Raw genomic sequence first — 19,109 nt, forward strand, 5'->3', positions numbered from 1 at the left:
GGGATATGCACCGCAGAGATTAGACAGGAGCTGGATTCCGCCCAAGCAAGTATCCAAGATACTTCTTTCATTGCTTGGGGACTGTGAGTCCCACCCTGATGATTGACATATGCCACAGTTGTGATACTGTCTGTCTGAAAGCAAATGAATGGTTCTCTCTTCAACAGAGGCCAAAACTGAAGAGCTCTGAGAATTGCACGGAGTTCTAAAATATTGATTGGTAATCTCACCTCTTGAGATTTCCAAACCCCTTGTGCTGTCAGAGATCCCCAAACAGCTCCCCAACCTGAAAGACTTGCGTCTGTAGTGATCACAGTCCAGGTTGGCCGAACAAAGGAAACCACTTGAACTAAACGCTGGTGATTTAACCACCACGTCAGAAAGTGTTGAATATTGGGATTTAAGGATATTAACTGTGATATCTTTGTATAATCCCTGCACCATTGATTCAGCATACAAAGCTGGAGAAGTCTCATGTGAAAACGAGCAAAAGGAATCGCGCCCGATGCTGCAGTCATGAGGCCTAAAACGTCCATGCACATAGCCACTGAAGGGAATGACTGAGACTGAAGGTGCCGACAGGCTGCAACCAATTTCAAACATCTCTTGTCTGTTAGAGACAGAGTCATGGACACTGAATCTATCTGGAAACCAAAAAGGTGACCCTTGTCTGAGGAATCAAGAAACTTTTTGGTAACTTGATCCTCCAACCATGTTTTTGAAGAAACACTAGTTGATTCGTGTGAGATTCTGCAGAACGTAAAGAATGAGCTAGTACCAAGATATCATCCAAATAAGGAAACACCACAATACCCTGCTCTCTGAATACAGAGAGTAGGGCACCTAGAACCTTTGAAAAGATTCTTGGAGCTGTTGCTAGGCCAAATGGAAGAGCAACAAATTGGTAATGCTTGTCTAGAAAAGAGAATCTTAGGAACTGATAATGTTCTGGATGAATCGGAATATGAAGGTATGCATCCTGCAAGTCTATTTTAGACATATAATGTCCTTGCTGAACAAAAGGCAGAATAGTCCTTATTGTCACCATCTTGAAAGTTGGTACTCTTACATAGCGATTCAAAATTTTCAGATCCAGAACTGGTCTGAATGAATTTTCCTTCTTTGGGACAATGAATAGATTTGAATAAAACCCCAGACCCTGTTCCTGAAAAGGAACCGGCATGATTACCCCTGAAGACTCCAGTTCTAAAACACACTTCAGGAAAGCCTGAGCTTTTACTGGATTTGCTGGAATACGTGAGAGAAAAAATCTTCTCACAGGAGGTCTTACTCTGAATCCTATTCAATACCCTTGAGAGACAAACCTCTGAATCCACAGAATTTATCCAAAAATCCTTGAAAAACCTTAATCTGCCCCATACCAGCTGAGCTGGAATGAGGGCCGCACCTTCATGCGGACTTAGGGGCTGACTTTGGTTTCTTAAATGGATTGGATTTATTCCAGTTTGAGGAAGGCTTCCAATTGGAAACAGATTCCTTGGGGGAAGGATTTGATTTTTGTTCCTTATTTTGATGAAAGGAACGAAAACGGTTAGAAGCCTTAGATTTGCCCTTAGGTTTTTTATCCTGAGGCAGAAAAAAACCCTTTCCTCCAGTAACAGTTGAAATAATAGAATCCAACTGAGAGCCAAATAAATTATTACCTTGGAAAGAAAGAGATAATAATCTGGACTTAGATGTCATATCAGCATTCCAAGATTTAAGCCACAAAGCTCTTCTAGCTAAAATAGCTAAAGACATGGATCTAACATCAATTTTGATAATATCAAAAATGGTATCACAAATAAAATGATTAGCATGTTGCAGTAAATGAACAATGCTAGATATGTCAGAATCCAATTCTTGTTGCGCTAAATTCTCCAACCAAAAAGTTGCTGCAGCCGCAACATCAGCCAAAGAAATTGCAGGCCTGAGAAGATGACCTTAATATAAATAGGCTTTCCTTAGATAGGATTCAAGTTTCATATCTAAAGGATCTTTAAAAGAAGTAATGTCTTCCATAGGAATAGTGGTACGTTTAGCAAGAGTAGAAATAGCCCCATCAACTTTGGGGATCTTTTCCCAAAACTCTATAGAAATTGCTGGTAAAGGATACAATTTTTTAAACCTTGAAGAAGGAATAAAAGGAGTACCTGGCTTATTCCATTTCTTAGAAATCATATCAGAAATAGCATCAGGAATAGGAAACACCTCTGGATTAACCACAGGAGGTTTAAAAACAGCATTTAAACGCTTACTAGTCTTAATGTCAAGAGGACTAGCTTCCTCAATATCCAAATTAACACTTCTTTTAACAAAGAACAAATATACTCTATTTTAAACAAATAAGTAGATTTGTCAGTGTCAATATCTGAGGAAGGATCTTCTGAATCAGATAGATCCTCATCAGAGGAGGATAAATCATTATGTTGCCAGTCATTAGAAGGCAGAAATGCAGACAAAGCCTTCTGAATAGAATCAGTAATCATAGGTATATCATGTACATTAGAAGTTGAAGGAACTGCAACTGGCAATGCACTATTACTGATGGATACATTCTCTGCATGTAAAAGTTTATCTATTACAAATGACATTCAGAGATATAATTTCCACAATCTTACAACAAAAGCACTTAGCTTTGGTAGAACCGATGTCAGGCAGCAACGTTCCAACAGATACTTCTGAGGCAGGATCAGATTGAGACATCTTGCAAAATGTAAAACAAAAAACAACATATAAAGCAACATTTTCAATTTCCTTATATGACAGTTTCAGGAATGGGAAAAAAATGCAAACAGCATAGCCCTCTGACATAGAGAAAGGCAAGAGGCAAACAGCAATGGGGTATAAAACTACTGAAAAATTTGGCGCCAAGAATGACACACAACGTGAAAGAAAAAATTTTGCTGCCAACAACATCCGGAAAGGACACACTTGCGTTACTAATGACGCAACCATGTGTAAGACTTCTGTGTCAACAACGACGCCGGAAGTGACAAACTTGCGTCAACGGACGTACTTTTTGCGCCAAAAAAATTCTTGCACCAAGAATGACGCAATAAAAACTAGCATTTGGCGCACCCGCAGGCCTAATGCTGCCCGCAATTTGAAAGAGTAAAAAGTAATCAATTTGAAAAAAGACTAAATCCCAGGTAAGAAAAAAATGTTTCTTAATATGTTTTATTTCCCAAATATGAAACTGACAGTCTGCACAAGGAAATACATGAACCTGACTCATGGCAAATATAAGTACAATACCTATATTTAGAACTTTATATAAATGCATAAAGTGACAGACCATAGCTAGGGTGTCTTAAGTAATAAAAAACATACTTACCAAAAAGACACCCATCCACATATAGCAGATAGCCAAACCAGTACTGAAACAGTTATCAGTAGAGGTAATGGTATATGAGAGGATATCGTCGATCTGAAAAGGGAGGTAGGAGATGAATCTCTATGACCGACAACAGAGAACCTATGAAATAGACCCCCGTTAGGGAAATCATTGCATTCAATAGGTGATACTCCCTTCACATCCCTCTGACATTCGCTGTACTCTGAGAGGAATCGGCTTCAAAATGCTGAGAAGCGCATGTTAACGTAGAAATCTTAGCACAAACTTGCTTCACCACCTCCATAGGAGGCAAAGTTTGTAAAACTGAATTGTGGGTGTGGTGAGGGGTGTATTTATAGGCATTTTGAGGTTTGGGAAACTTTGCTCCTCCTGGTAGGATTGTATATCCCATACGTCACTAGCTCATGGACTCTTGCCAATTACATGAAAGAAACATACGCCTAGATTTAGAGTTCTGCGTTAGCCGTCCAAAGCAGCATTAAGGGGTCCTAACGCTGCTTTTTACCGCCCGCTGGTATTTAGAGTCAGGCAGGAAAGGGTCTAACTCTCACTTCCAAGCCATGACTTTTCCATACCGCACATCCCCTTACGCCAATTGCGTATCCTATCTTTTCAATGGGATCTTCCTAACACCGGTATTTAGAGTCTTGGCTGAAGTGAGCGGTAGAGCCTCTACCGATAAGACTCCATCCGCAGGAAAAAGTCAGTAGTTAAGAGCTTTCTGGGCTAACGCTGGTTTATAAAGCTCTTAACTACTGTGCTCTAAAGTACACTAACAACCATAAACTACCTATGTACCCCTAAACCGAGGTCCCCCCACATCGCCGCCACTCTAATAATTTTTTTAACCCCTAATCTGCCGACCGCACACCGCCGCCACCTACATTATCCCTATAAACCCCTAATCTGCTGCCCCTAACATCGCCGACACCTACATAATATTTATTAACCCTTAATCTGCCCCCCCAACGTCGCCGCTACCTACCTACACTAATTAACCCCTAATCTGCCGACCGGACCTCGCCGCTACTCTAATAAATGTATTAACCCCTAAAGCTAAGTCTAACCCTAACACCCCCCTAAGTTAAATATAATTTTAATCTAATGAAATAAATTAAATATTATTAACTAAAGTATTCTTATTTAAAACTAAATACTTACCTGTAAAATAAACCCTAATATAGCTACAATATAACGAATAATTATATTGTAGCTATTTTAGGATTTATATTTATTTTACAGGCAACTTTGTATTTATTTTAACTAGGTACAATAGCTATTAAATAGTTATTAACTATTTAATAGCTACCTAGTTAAAATAATTACAAAATTACCTGTAAAATAAATCCTAACCTAAGTTACAATTAAACCTAACACTACACTATCAATAAATAAATTAAATCAATTAACTACAATTACCTACAATTAAATAAACTAAATTACAAAAACAAACAAACACTAAATTACAAAAATAAAAAAAGATTACAAGAATTTTAAGCTAATTACACCTACTCTAAGCCCCCTAATAAAATAATAAAGCCCCCCAAAATAAAAAAAATTCCCTACCCTATTCTAAATTAAAATAGTTAACACCTCTATTACCTTACCAGCCCTTAAAAGGGCTTTTTGCGGGGCATGCCCCAAAGAAATCAGCTCTTTTGCCTGTAAAAAAAAACACAATACCACCCCCAAACATTACAACCCACCACCCACATACCCCTACTCTAACCCAAGGTAATAGAGCTGTTAACTATTTTAATTTAGAATAGGGTAGGGATTTTTTTTATTTTGGGGGGGCTTTGTTATTTTATTAGGGGGCTTAGAGTAGGTGTAATTAGCTTAACATTCTTGTAATCTTTTTTCATTTTTTGTAATTTAGTGGGTTTTTTTTTGTAATTTAGTTTATTTAATTGTAGGTAATTGTAGTTAATTGATTTAATTAATTTATTGATAGTGTAGTGTGTTTAATTGTAACTTAGGTTAGGATTTATTTTACAGGTAATTTTGTAATTATTTTAACTAGGTAGCTATTAAATAGTAAATAACTATTTAGTAGCTATTGTACCTAGATAAAATAAATACAAAGTTGCCTGTAAAATAAATTTAAATCCTAAAATAGCTACAATATAATTATTCGGTATATTGTAGCTATATTAGGGTTTATTTTACAGGTAAGTATTTAGTTTTAAATAGGAAGACTTTAGTTAATAATATTTAATTTATTTAGTTAGATTAAAATTATATTTAATTTAGGGGGGTGTTAGGGTTAGACTTAGCTTTAGGGGTTAATACATTTATTATAGTGGCGGCGAGGTCCGGGCGGCAGATAAGGGGTTAATAAGTGTAGGTAAGGTAGCGGCGACATTGGGTGCGGCAGATTAGGGGTTAATAAATATAATATAGGTGTCGGCGATGATAGGGGCAGCAGATTACGGGTTCATAAGTATAATGTAGGTTGCGGCGGTGTCCGGTCAGCAGATTAGGGGTTAATAATATAATGCAGGTGTCAGCGATAGCGGGGGCGGCAGATTAGGGGTTAATAAGTGTAAGATTAGGGGTGTTTAGACTCGGGGTACATGTTAGGGTGTTAGATGTAGACTTAGAAACTGTTTCCCCATAGGAAACAATGGGGTGGCGTTAGGAGTTTAACGCTGCTTTTTTGCAGGTGTTAGGTTTTTTTTTCAGCCCAAACTGTCCCATTGTTTCCTATGGGGAAATCGTGCACAAGCACGTTTTTCCAGCTAGCCGCTACCATAAGCAACGCTGGTATTGAGAGTTGAAGTGGCGGTAAATATGCCTGTACGCTCCCTTTTTGGAGCCTAACGCAGCCCTTCAGAGAACTCTCAATACCAGCGTTGTTTAGAAGCAGCGCTAGAAAAAAAACACGCGTAGCTAACGCACCCCTTTGGACGCAAAACTCTAAATCTAGATTTTGGCAGATAAGAACCATAGGTATAGCAAGTCTGCACAATATTTCTTAAAGTGTAAACGTATCTAGTTTATAGGATAGCCTTATGCTTATCCCAGGCATTCTTAAAGGGACATTAAACACTTTGAGATAGTAATATAAAATGATAAATTGTATATATAAAACAGCTCTGCAATATACTTTCATTATTTATTTTGTCCTCTTTGCATGTAATTCCATTCTGAAATTGTGAGCTTTTCAGTTCCTGTTAGAAATGGAAGTGCAGAACACTGTTAAATCCAGCGAAACCATTGACTGCACACTCTAGTGACCTATTTATAACTGTCTCTAATTGGCCACAGAAGAGAAGGTAACACAAGTTACAACATGGCAGCTCCCAGTGTTTTATAGACACTAAAACTTTACACTTATTTTATCACTTTTTAAACAACTAACGAAACTTTAAAAAATACATCTACAAGTTAGTCATGGACTAATCTTTTCTTTGAATGCATCATTCTATCTAGCGTGTATTTAGTGTTTAATGTCCCTTTAAAGTTCCCCACAGTGTTTGTCATTACCACCTCTTGTGGAAGTTTATTCCATGAATCAATCACCCTTTCTGTAAAGAAGTGTTTCTGCAATTTACTCCTGAATCTACTATCCTTCAGCTTGAGATCATGACCCCTTGTTCTTGAATTTCTCTTTTTATGTAAAATACTAAGTCTCAGCCCTTTAATATACTTGAAAGTTGCTATCATATCACCTCTTTCCCTTCTCTCCTCTAAACTATACATATTTAGGTAATTGAGTCGCTCCTCGTACGTTTTATTTTTCCTTTGTACAGAGTTCAGTTTGTTTATATCCTTCTGGAGATATGGCCTCTAGAACTGCACACAATACTCAAGATGAGGTCTAACTAATGATCTGTAAAGTGGCATAAGAACCTTACTATTTCTGCACCAAATACCTCTACCAATACATCCAAGCATTCTGCTGGCCTTACTCGCTGCAGTACTTCATTGTTTACTAAATTTTAACTCATCAGAAATAATAATTCTCAAGTTCCATTTCTCATTTGTAAAATTCAGTGTAAAGTGTAAAGTTTCTACATCAAGATGCTTTGGTTAAAATATTTAAGCATTTACTTGTAATATCAGATTATCAGATTGTGCGTTATTCTTTGCGCAAGGCCGCACAAAAGGCAGCGCAATCTGCACTATTTACTGCGCTCTACTTGTAGCCTAGCCTATAATGTATAATGTTCTGTTACTCTGTCATGCCTTAGTGTGAGTTTTTAAGAAACAATTACATGACAGAATAAACATCTTGGTTTGTGCAAGTTACCTACCCCTGTGATCAAACTCTCCAAGTTAAATGCTCTCCAAATCCTAAAGATGCACACTCTTATAACAAATATTCCTTTTTACAAGGGTGCTAGTCTTCAATAAAACAGAGTTAACGAATAGACAGCACTCACTGGACTTAATCAAACAAAATTAACTATTTATTATGTAAAATTTCCAGATTAACACCTCTTCCTCAGCCTGGAATTTGCACTAGTCCCAGACTAGTAAGAAACTGCATTGCAGTTTGGCTTTTTCATGTCTTGAACTTTTGAGGCACCATATATCATGCGGATGCAACATTCATGATGAGCAGACAGTAGATGCTGCTTGTCTGCTTCACACATTTAATATTGTCCCCTTCTCATGTGTGACCAATTGTATGAGAGCAGAGCCTGTCAATGAGTCTGAGATGGTCAAGGTGGTTTGCAAGGGCTCCAAAGCTGCTCCCAGCAACTATAGTGATATTCTGCAAATAATACATATATGTTTAAAAATTCACAATGGATAATGTAAGGACGGAAAGTGCCTCCTTTTATGCAGGCCAGCTCAACCAAGGGACCAAGTGGGTCCAAAGGACCCAGGCAGCACTTGACAAAAGGCAGCACTTCAGTGATTGAGTCAGTCAATGTTAGACCCAGACCACAACTCTTATCTGTCTGCATGGTAGAAGTCACAGGCTCCCAGCAGCATAACCTCATCAAGGATAAAGACACAGAACCGGTCAGGGGCAATATTCAAGGTGGGACAAGTGCATCTATTTCCTAACTACCTTCTCACTTATTGAGTACTTGTGCATAATCATTGGTTGCATGCAGGTAGGCAGGCTTAGTAAGGTCAGCGGCCAGGCTAGAAAGTTCAAATGCTAATCAGTAATGTTACTACTGGTTGGCGTCATTGCATTCACGGACCCAGGCAGCACAATATCTTGAGCGAGCCCTGCTTTTCTGATTCCCTTGAAGTACAAGAAATTGGAAAGCTGTGAGTGCTGAACCTTTGCTATAATTAATAAATATATATACATTTGTTATGAGTTGAAATAGATATCCTTTGGTAAGCAGTTGACACAGATACATTTCTCCTTTTTGTGAGTACAAGCACTATTATGAATATCTTAAAGTCACTTGTTTCTGGGCAGTGATTTTATTTTGAGTCTCAGGACTCTTTAGTAGATATGTGCGTTTTGTTTCGGACAAATTTGCTTAATTCGGAGTTTCGAATCGATTCATATTTCCGAATTACCCTAGCAACAAAACTAAACTAATCCGAATGCATTTGTAATGAATAAATCCGAATTAGTTCTGATTTATTTGTTACATTCGAATGGCCATGGACTAATCACAATTCAGTATAAAAATTAAATTTAGTGAGATTTAGTGAGATAGAACAGTGAAATAATTCCATTTGTGTAACTTGGAACCATCTGAATCAACATAACACATACCAAACTTACGAATTTCCGAATCAAATCCAAAACTAATACATCTGAATACATCCGAATTTATTCGAATCCGAATGAATACGAAACAAATACATTTGAATGTATCTGAATTTGAAACGATCCAAAACTAATTTAGAAAAAATCTGAATCGGTCCGAACTGAACCGAAACAAATATTTCCGCTGTGTTTCTTTAGGCAGAAAACAAATTGTTGGGTACGGGTCAGGGCCTTCTGGAGGAGTCTAATAAAAGTCTAGTAGACAGCATACGAGTAACATCAGCCTTAAAACCGTCACACCTAAACATGTAAGGGCCAGAATTAACCATCTTGACCTTAAAGGGACATTAAACCCAAGATTTTTCTTTCATGATTCAGATAGAGAATACAATTTTAAGCAACATTCCAATTTACTTTTATCATCTAATTTGCTTTTTTCTTTAGATATCTGTTGTTGAAGAAATAGCACTGCACATGGGTAGCCAATCACACAAGGCATCTATGTGCAGCCACCAATCAGCAGCTTCTGAGCCTATCTAGATATGCCTTTCAGCAAAGGATATCAAGAGAATGAAGCAAATTAGATGATAGAAGTAAATTAGAAAGTTGATTTAAATAATCTATAGCTTAGCCTAATATCACTGAGTATAAACAAACAAGGTAGAAGGAACTATCGCCACTTACTTCATCTCACATCTTATTGTGACAAGTATAAATACAATGTTGGATACTTTAACAGGCTCAACAATGTTGTTGTCATTAATAATTCTTTTTAGACTTCTACCCACACTTACGTTCACTAAACTGATGTGCTCTTCACATATGCCTCTCTTTTTTCACTATTTTCTCTGCGCTCTTCTCTGTATCCCTGCTTTTTTATATTTCCCTTCATGCATTCAATCACTCTCCCATACCTTAATTGCATTTCTGAATAACATCAACAGTTCTTAATCTCTATATATACACATGTTGTGCAAGAGAATTATTCTATGTATTTTTTATGTTTTAATATCCCCATCCCTAACACTCCCTCAAATATTCAGCTGTTTTTTATTTATTTTAAGACTTCCTTCCAGTGACCCTTCTATAAATTGCCTTTGTTATTCCTACCTGTCCCACTATAAGGAAATAGACACTGTCTATCTGGGAAGCAATATGTTATTCACTTAAAGGGAAAGTGTACTGTAAAATAGTTTTTTTTACCTTAATGTGTATTAGTTATACCAACTGCAGAGTATAAAATGTATGATACATTGCTCATTTAGATTTATTTTTGTATTTGAACAAGCTGGTTTTATTTGTTGAAACCACAACCCATCAAAATGGGTTGAGCTTCTAGGGAAATTAGATATCCTTATTTTATCACTTTCTGTACACACAAATGCTTCTTATATTATTTCTGTCTGTATAACAAAGCCCAATACGTAGAGAGAACAATTGAAAATGAACACTTTTTTTTGCTTTTCTCATCTATCTACTACTAGGAGTATAATTTCTTCTGCTAGCTATGTTTACACAGCTTTTCTTTAGCCTATACTTAGTATAGAAACTTTCAGTATAGGCAGAGCTATCACAGGCAAAAGCAGCTATTTCAAATGGCAAAATATATAGGCGCAATGTACATTTGTATATGAAACCCTCTACCACAATATGTAGGTGCAGTGTGCGCTTGTGTATAAGACCCTCTCTCACAATATGTAGATGCAGTGTTCAATTTTCTTACCACAGTTAAAGACTTCGGGGGACAGTGAACTCAAAGACCTCCCCTGTAGATGTGCAGGATGCTCACATGTCGCTGCTGCATGGGTGCTGCTGCGCTCTGCATTGCTCCTTAGGAGATCGGCCAGCCACATCAGCTCACAATCACAGAATAATGGGTTGGAATCCAGTCGTCTGTTCAGACATATAAAGCAACTAAGGTTAGAAGGTCAATATGGTGATACCACATGACATGTTTTAATTGTTAGCTTATCTAAAAGCAATTAGATTTATTTTAGAATAAAAAACAAATATATAGTAAGTCAGAAAAGTTGGTCACTTACAAGCGGGTCAAAGATGGGAGCTCAGAAAATGCTCCTGGTTGTATCCTAGATATCCTGTTGTTGTGCAGGAACCTGCATGGAGTGTGCAGAAATTTAAGATCAGAGAAACACTAAAGAATTAGACTTTGTTTGTCCCATTCAGTTTCAAGTATATTTGAATTTTTTCATTCAGCACATACACTCACTGGCCACTTTATTAGGTACACCTGTTGCTTGGTAACACAAATTGCTAATCAGCCAATCACATGGCAGCAACTCAATGCATTTAGGCATCTAGACATAGTGAAGATGGCCTGCTTAAGTTCAAACTGAGCATCAGAATGGGGAAGAAAGGGGATTTAAGTGACTTTTAACATGGCATGGTTATTGGGGCCAGACGGGCTTGTCTGAGTATTTAAAAAACTGCTGATCTCCCGGGATTTTGACACACAACCATCTCTAATGTTTACAGAGAATTGTCAGAAAAAGAGAAAATATCCAGTGAGCCGCAGTTGTGTGGACGGAAATGCCTTGTTGATGTCAGAGGAGAATGGGCAGACTGGTTCGAGATGATAGAAAAGAATTAGTAACTCAAATAACCACTGGTTACAACCAATGTATGCAGAATACCATCTCTGAACGGACAACACGTTGAACCTTGAAGCAAATGGGCTACAGCAACAGAAGACCACACCAGGTGCCACTCCTGTCAGCTAAGAACAGGAAACTGAGGCTGCAATTCGCACAGGCTCAGCAAAATTGGACAATAGAAGATTAGAAAAACATTGCCTGGTCTGATGAGTCTTGATTTCAGCTGCGACATTCAGAATTTGATGTAAATAACAAGAAAACATGGATTCATCCTGCCTTGTATCAACGGTTTAGGCTTGTGGTGGTGGTGTAAGGTGTGGGGGATATTGTCTTGGCACACTTTGGGCCCCTTGGTACCAATTGAGCATTTTTTAAATTCCACAATCTACCTGAGTATTGTTGCTGACCATGTCCATCCCTTTATGACTACAGTGTAACGATCTTCTGATGGCTACTTCCAGCAAAATAATGCACCATACTCAAGGTGAAGTCTTACCAGGGCTTTATATAGTGACAGAATTATACTTTCCTCCCTTGAATCAATTCCTCTTTTAATACATGCTAGTATCTTATTAGCCTTTGAAGCCGCTGCCCTGCATTGTGCACCCATCTTTAGCTTGTTATCTATTACTACTCCCAAATCCCTTTCCTCCTCTGTTTGGCTTGTCTTGTCCCATTTAAAAAATATGTTGCTTGCTTATTTTTACTTCCAAAATGTAGAACCTTGCATTTTTCCGTATTAAATCTAATTTTCCATTTACTTGCCCATACTTCTAATTTTTGCAGATCCCTAATGAAAGTTCAACCTGCTCTGACCTAATGACCTTACTTAACTTGGTATCATTTGCAAAAATAGAGATGTCGCTATTTAATTCTTGCTCCAAGTCATTTATAAAAATATTAAAAAGAACGGGGCCCGGTACTGATCACTGGGGGACTCCACTGATTACCTTTGTCCAATCTGAGCATGATCCATTTACTACTACTCGTTGCTCCCTATCTTTTATGTAGTTATTTTTCCATGAGCTAACATTTTCAGCTATTCCCAGTCCCTTAATTTTGTGCATTAATCTCTCATGTGGCACTGTATCAAATGCCTTTGCAAAATCACATCAACTGATTCCCCTTTATCTATATTTTTACTTACTTCCACATAGAATCTAATTAGATTAGTTTGACATGATCTATTTCTCCTAAAACCATGCTGATTAAAACGCATAATCTTGGTTACACAAATATGCTCATCAATATAGTCCCTTATAATCCCTTCAAATATCTTCCCTACTATTGATGTCAGAATAACTGGTCTATAGCTTCCTGGATCATCCCTGCTTCCCTTTTTGAAGAGTGGCACCACATCAGCTTTACGCCAATCCTGGGTTACCATGCCTGAGGATAATGAGTCTTGAAAAATTAAGAGTAGTGGTTTGTCTATAACAGTGCTAAGTTCCCTTAACACCCTTGGGTTTATTCCATCTGGGCCTGGAGTTTTATTTACCTTAATATTATCCAGTTTTTTCCTGATATCCGCTAAACATAACCCAGTTAATGGTATGGACTGACATGTTCTATTTTGTTCCAAAGTAACATCCAATGGTTCCTCTCTTGTGTATACTGAAGAAAAAAAACTGGTTTAGTACTTCAGCCTTTTCCCTGTCATTATTTATCATGCTACCCTCCACGCATTTTAATGTACCTATATTATCTTTCTTAGATTTTTTGCTATTTATGTTCTTAAAGAACCTTTTATGGTTAGACTTATAATCCTTTGCAATTAATTAATTAATATTATATCTGAATTGTTTGATATCACTAAATCCAATATAGCGTTACTCCTAGTTGGCTCCTCTATTAATTGTGACAAAAAGTTATCCCTGAGAACATTTAAAAATCTATCCCCCTTAGCTGAATTACAATGTAAAGGCACTTTTCAGTGACACCCCACATCTGCACACTTTAACACATAAAAACTACTTTGTGCAGTTATTTAAATCTTTAAAGATGCTACATTTTTTTATTTTAATAAAGGCACCATACAGTTTATTTTGGGGGCAACTGGGGGACATTTTTAAAATAACCAGAGAGAGATCTGATCTCTGGTTAATTTTTGGGAGTGCTAATTGCTACCACAAGCTCATGGTAGTATTAAAGGGACAGTCTAGTCCAAAATAAACTTTCATGATTCAGATAGAGAATGTAATTTTAACCAATTTTCCAGTTTACTTTTATCACCAATTTTGCTTTTTTTTCTCTTGGTATTCTTAGTTAAGAGCTAAACCTAGGATGTTCATATGCTAATTTCTAAGCCCTTGAAGGCCGTCTCTTCACTCAGGGCATTTTGACAGTTTTTCACCACTAGAGGGTGTTAGTTCACGTGTGCCATATAGATAACACTGTGCTCATGCACATGGAGTTCCAGTGAGCCAGCTCTGATTGGCTAAAATGGATGTCTGTCAAAAGAACTGAAATAAGGGGGCAGTTTACAGAGGCTTAGATACAAGTTAATCACAGAGGTAAAAAGTGTATTTTTATAACTGTGTTGGTTATGCAAAACTAAGGAATGGGTAATAAAGGGATTATCTATCTTTTTAAACAATACACATTCTGGTGTAGACGGTCCCTTTAACCAGTCACTTGAAATGGCTGGTTATTTATTGCGAATTTACCAGTTTACGGGCGCACAATAAATTAGCGCTCCACTTGTAATCTAGCCCACTGTGTTTTATCTTGTACTTCACTTCTTCCAACAAAATCCTCCAGTTGCCTGGACCAGAAAGGACTGCACATGTGCACAATTGTGATCACTACTGTTGATATAGCTATAGGTTGATCTGTAATTTGGTCTAAGTTTGCTTACTGTTAAATTCTTATGTGTATCTGCTTTGTATTGATATTTGTTTCTTATGACCTCAACAACCTGTGCAAACAAAACAATATCTAGCTAAACTACTTCTCATTTGACCCTTTTTTATATATACTTGTAAATTGTACGTGCAATTTTGCAAAAAAAGAATTGCAGTGAATATGATTGGACACCTGGCCCTTTAGTGGTTCCCTTAATCGTTTTTTGCTTTGTTACACACTTACCATTCTACTGAAACCCATGTGACACCTCTAGGTTGCTATTAATGTAATACACAGTGAAGCAAAATAGTATAAACTAAGAAGTATCTTTTAGCAGTATTGTGTGTTACTAAAAATCAGGAATAGAGAAATTCTTTTGGAGGACATTGGAAGCAGTGGTGGTGTCTTCAGTGCTCACCAAAGAAGTAACACAGTTGTTTTCCATGGGAAGAAGTATTTATTTGTGGTTAGAAAATCCTACACTTTTATATGTAAAGAAATACAAATAGGAAAGCAGTGGAATTTAACCCCTTACAGCTAAAAACGACAACCAATTTACAGTGTTTGGGCTCGTTTCCACTGAGCCGTTAAAAATGGAGCTGTAAGCTACCAAAGTTGCCACCAGCTAAAAGTAATTTACGGCTCCATTTTAGTACCAGGTTTCCATTGAATTCTTTAGCGCATTACATGCAGTCGCCCTTTTCATGTAGGTGTAAGTTAGCGTTTTGTTAACGCTTCCACCCGATGCCGGATTTCTTGAAAATGAATAGGTTACTATAGTAACCTGACCTTACACTACACTTTACACACAATCACATATACTGCACCACATACAAGTGTTGCACATATATTTTACCCATCGTTCACTGCTATGATAAAAGCAAACACCTAACGCATGCACAATATCTACCTCTCAACCGCCATCCCCCATTGCAATAACTAATAAATGTATTAACCCCTAATCCGCCAACCCTCATATCGCAATGTATCTATTAAAGTTATTAACCCCTAAACTGCCATCCCCCCACATCGCAACTAACAATAAAATGTATTAACCTCTAAATTGTCATTCCCCCACATCGCAACTAACAATAAAAATGTATTAACCTCTAAACCGCCATCCCTCCACAATGCAAAATACCTATTTAAACTGTTAACCCCTAATCCGCCATTCCCTACAATGCAATCTACCTATTTAAACAATTAACCCCTAATCAGTCATTCCCCACAACACAATCTACCTATTTAAACAATTAACCCTTAATTGGCTATTACCCCACAACCCAATCTACCTATGTAAACTATTAACCCCTAAACCGCTGTCCCCCACCAACGCAAAGTACCAATTTATTCTATTAACTCCTAAAACGCCATTCCCCCACAACGCAAAGTATTAATCTAATCACTAAGCCCCCTAACCTAACACCCCCTAAATTAACCCCCATTACATAAAATAAAAAAGACTATTAAACTAATAAATTAATTAAACTACCGAAATTAAAAATCCTTTTCTAAAATTTTAATAAAAAATCCTAACATTACATATAAAATCAAACCTATGATTTAATTTAAATACAAAATCTAAGATTACATAAAATTAAAAAAATCTAAAAATCACAAAAAATATAAAAATCTAAGATTAAATAAAAAAATAAACAAAATTATCCAAAATAAAAAAAATCAAACCTAATCTAATACCCCTATAAAAACAAAATAATAACACCCCCTAATCTAAGACTAAACTACCAATAGCCTTTAAAAGGGCCTTTTGTAGGGCATTGCCCTGAAGCGATCAGCTCTTTTACCTGAAAAGAAATACAAATTAACCCCTAACAGTAAAACCCCCCACCCACGCAACCCCCCAAAATAAAAAAGACCTAACTATAAAAATCTAATCTACCCATTGCCCCTAAAGGGGCATTTGTATGGACATTACCCTTAAAATGGCAATCAGCTATTTTGCTGCTCATTAAAAAAATCCTTAATATAAAAAACAAACACCCCAAAAATAAAAAACTTTAAATTAATCGCAAAAATGTACTACGGACATCCATCTTCATCCAGCTTGGGGACATCTTCTATCTTCTTCCTGGATGAGTGGAGTGGTCTTCCCCGATGCAATGCACGGATCCAGAGTGGCGGTCCTTAGCAGCGGCGGTCCTCATCGGCGTGGAGGCTCCTCTTCATGCATTCATCCATCGCACACTGAAGCTTGAATGCAAGGTACCCTTTTTATATAGGGGTACCATTGCATTCCCATTGTCTGAAAAATTAAAATCAGCCAATAGGATGAGAGTTGCTTAAATCCTATTGGCTGAATTTGCAATTTTGTAATTTTTTTTCCTAAAAATCAAACATTACAGTCAAAACAGGGAAATGTAACATATGCGTATGAGACACTGAATAATAAAAACTATTTTCAAGAAAAACAAATGTCAAGGGGAACATTTGTTTTATCGATTATATGGCAAAAAAGATTTTGGGCCTTTAGCTTCATGAAGAGTCTTCTTAAATTAAATGAATACAGCATGTATTTACTAATCAGTAAAAGTTTATTGATTAATTTGTTTTATTGTGCATATTAAACATTTTTATTCTAAATATTTTGGGGTATGAGGATATACAATATTATTACACAGGGTCAAGGGAAAATGTTTGAAGAAAACTGCATGGTATACTCACAGTCTCTCAAGCTTGGGGAGGTTTCCAAATGTGTCCTTATCCAGTCTCTCAATATTATTGAAGTGAATATACCTAAATTAAAAGGTAAAATACAGAGAAACTCAGAGAGAAAAAATGGGAGAAGATGAGATATAAATTGTTAAAGGACATGAAACCTAAAGCTTTTCTTTCATGATTCAGATAGAGCAAAAATTTGAAACATTTATTTATACTATCAAATTGTCTTAATTTTCTTGGTATCCTTTGCTGAAGGGGCAACAATGAACCACTGGGTGCTAGATGAACACAAGTGAGCCAATTACAATGGGTATTTAAAACACTGAATATTTGGGCATTCTTGTACACTAGATACAAATATTCCCAGTGCAAAGTAATGTGAATTACCATCCTGACAATATTCTATTGCATTTACTTGTCACTATTAACACATTATGGGGCCTATCTATCAAGCCGTCAACTTTGTTACATTCGACGGCACCAATACGCTCGCCTAACATCACCTAACATTGAAGCCGCGGACCTGAATACGCTCTCCATATTTATAAAAAAAGCCAGCAAAAAGCCGCCCACCAAGTACGGGGCGATGAGCAGCGGACTGTTGTTAACAAACAGTCATCGATCTCACTGCTATTCAGCTTTTTACCAACTTTATTTATACCCTGTCACTAAACGCTGTTACTATATTAAAGTGTTTAACCCCTATTCCGCCGCTCCCGGACTCCACCGCAACTAAATAAAAGTATTAACCCCTATCCCACCGCTCCCGGACCCCACGCCACCTACATAATGTTATTAACCCCTTTCCCGTCGCTCCCAGACCCTGCCGCAACCTAAATAAAATTATTAACCCCTATCCCGCTGCTGCCGGACCCCACCGCAACTAAATAAAAGTATTAACCCCTAAACCCCTGGCCTCCCACATCACTAACACTAACTAAACCTATTAACCCCTAAACCGCCAGCCCCCCATATCGCCATAAACTAAATTAAGCTATTAACTCCTAAACCTAACAACCTGCTAACTTTATATTAAAATTACAACATCCCTATCTTATAATAAATTAAAACTTACCTGTAGAAATAAATTACATTAAACTATCAATTAAATTAACTATATTACATATTAAAAAACCCTAACCCTACTCAAATTATTTATATCTACAATAAAAAATTACTAAGTTACAAAACCCCCCCACTAAGTTACAAAAACAAACAAACCACAGTATCAAAAATAAAAACGAATTACGCCTAATCTAATAGCCCTATCAAAATAAAAAAGCCCCCCAAAAATAAAAAAAACCCTAGTCTACACTAAACAACCAATGGCCCTTAAAAGGGCCTTTTGCAGGGCATTGCCCAAAAGAAATCATCTCTTTTACCTGTAAAGAAAAATACAAACACCCCCCAACAGTAAAACCCATCATCCACACAACCAACCCCCCAAATAAAAACCCTATCTAAAAAAACCTAAGCTCCCCATTGCCCTGAAAAGGACATTGGTATGGGCATTGCCCTTAAAAGAGCATTTAGCTCTTTTACTGCCCAGACCCTACTCTAAAAATAAAACCCACCCAAAAAACCCTTAAATAAACCTAACACTAACCCCTGACAATCCACTTACAGTTCTTGAAGTTACGCTTGAAGGATCCATCCAGTCGGCAAGAAGTCTTCATCCGGGCAGCCTCTTCCATCTTCATCCAGCCGGCGAAGTCTTCATCCATGCGGCCTCTTCTATCTTCATCCATCCAGCGTGGAGCGGGTCCATCCTGAAGACATCCAACGAGGAGCTCCTCTTCAATACGGTCTCCGCCGTAAACTGGATCTTGAATGCAAGTGACGTCATCCAAGATGGCGTCCCTTGCATTCCTATTGGCTGAAAGGTTCCAATCAGCCAATAGGATTAAAGCTGCTAAAATCCTAT

The 19,109-nt window shown here is 37.3% G+C and overlaps 1 protein-coding gene across 1 annotated transcript in view; it reads right to left on the reverse strand.

The window, feature by feature from the left end:
• The window catches only part of LOC128656086 (peroxidasin homolog), a 334,999-nt gene that overhangs the window by 244,149 nt on the left and 71,741 nt on the right, over window positions 1-19,109 (reverse strand). The window contains exons 5-7 of the mRNA XM_053709815.1: window positions 17,189-17,260; window positions 11,093-11,164; window positions 10,774-10,943 (exon numbers count right to left, since the gene is read on the reverse strand). Coding sequence (XP_053565790.1) covers window positions 10,774-10,943; window positions 11,093-11,164; window positions 17,189-17,260 — 314 coding nt within the window. The remainder of the gene's footprint in view (window positions 1-10,773; window positions 10,944-11,092; window positions 11,165-17,188; window positions 17,261-19,109) is intronic.

Source organism: Bombina bombina, chromosome 1, assembly GCF_027579735.1.
Source record: "Bombina bombina isolate aBomBom1 chromosome 1, aBomBom1.pri, whole genome shotgun sequence".
Classification (NCBI taxonomy): domain Eukaryota; kingdom Metazoa; phylum Chordata; class Amphibia; order Anura; family Bombinatoridae; genus Bombina; species Bombina bombina.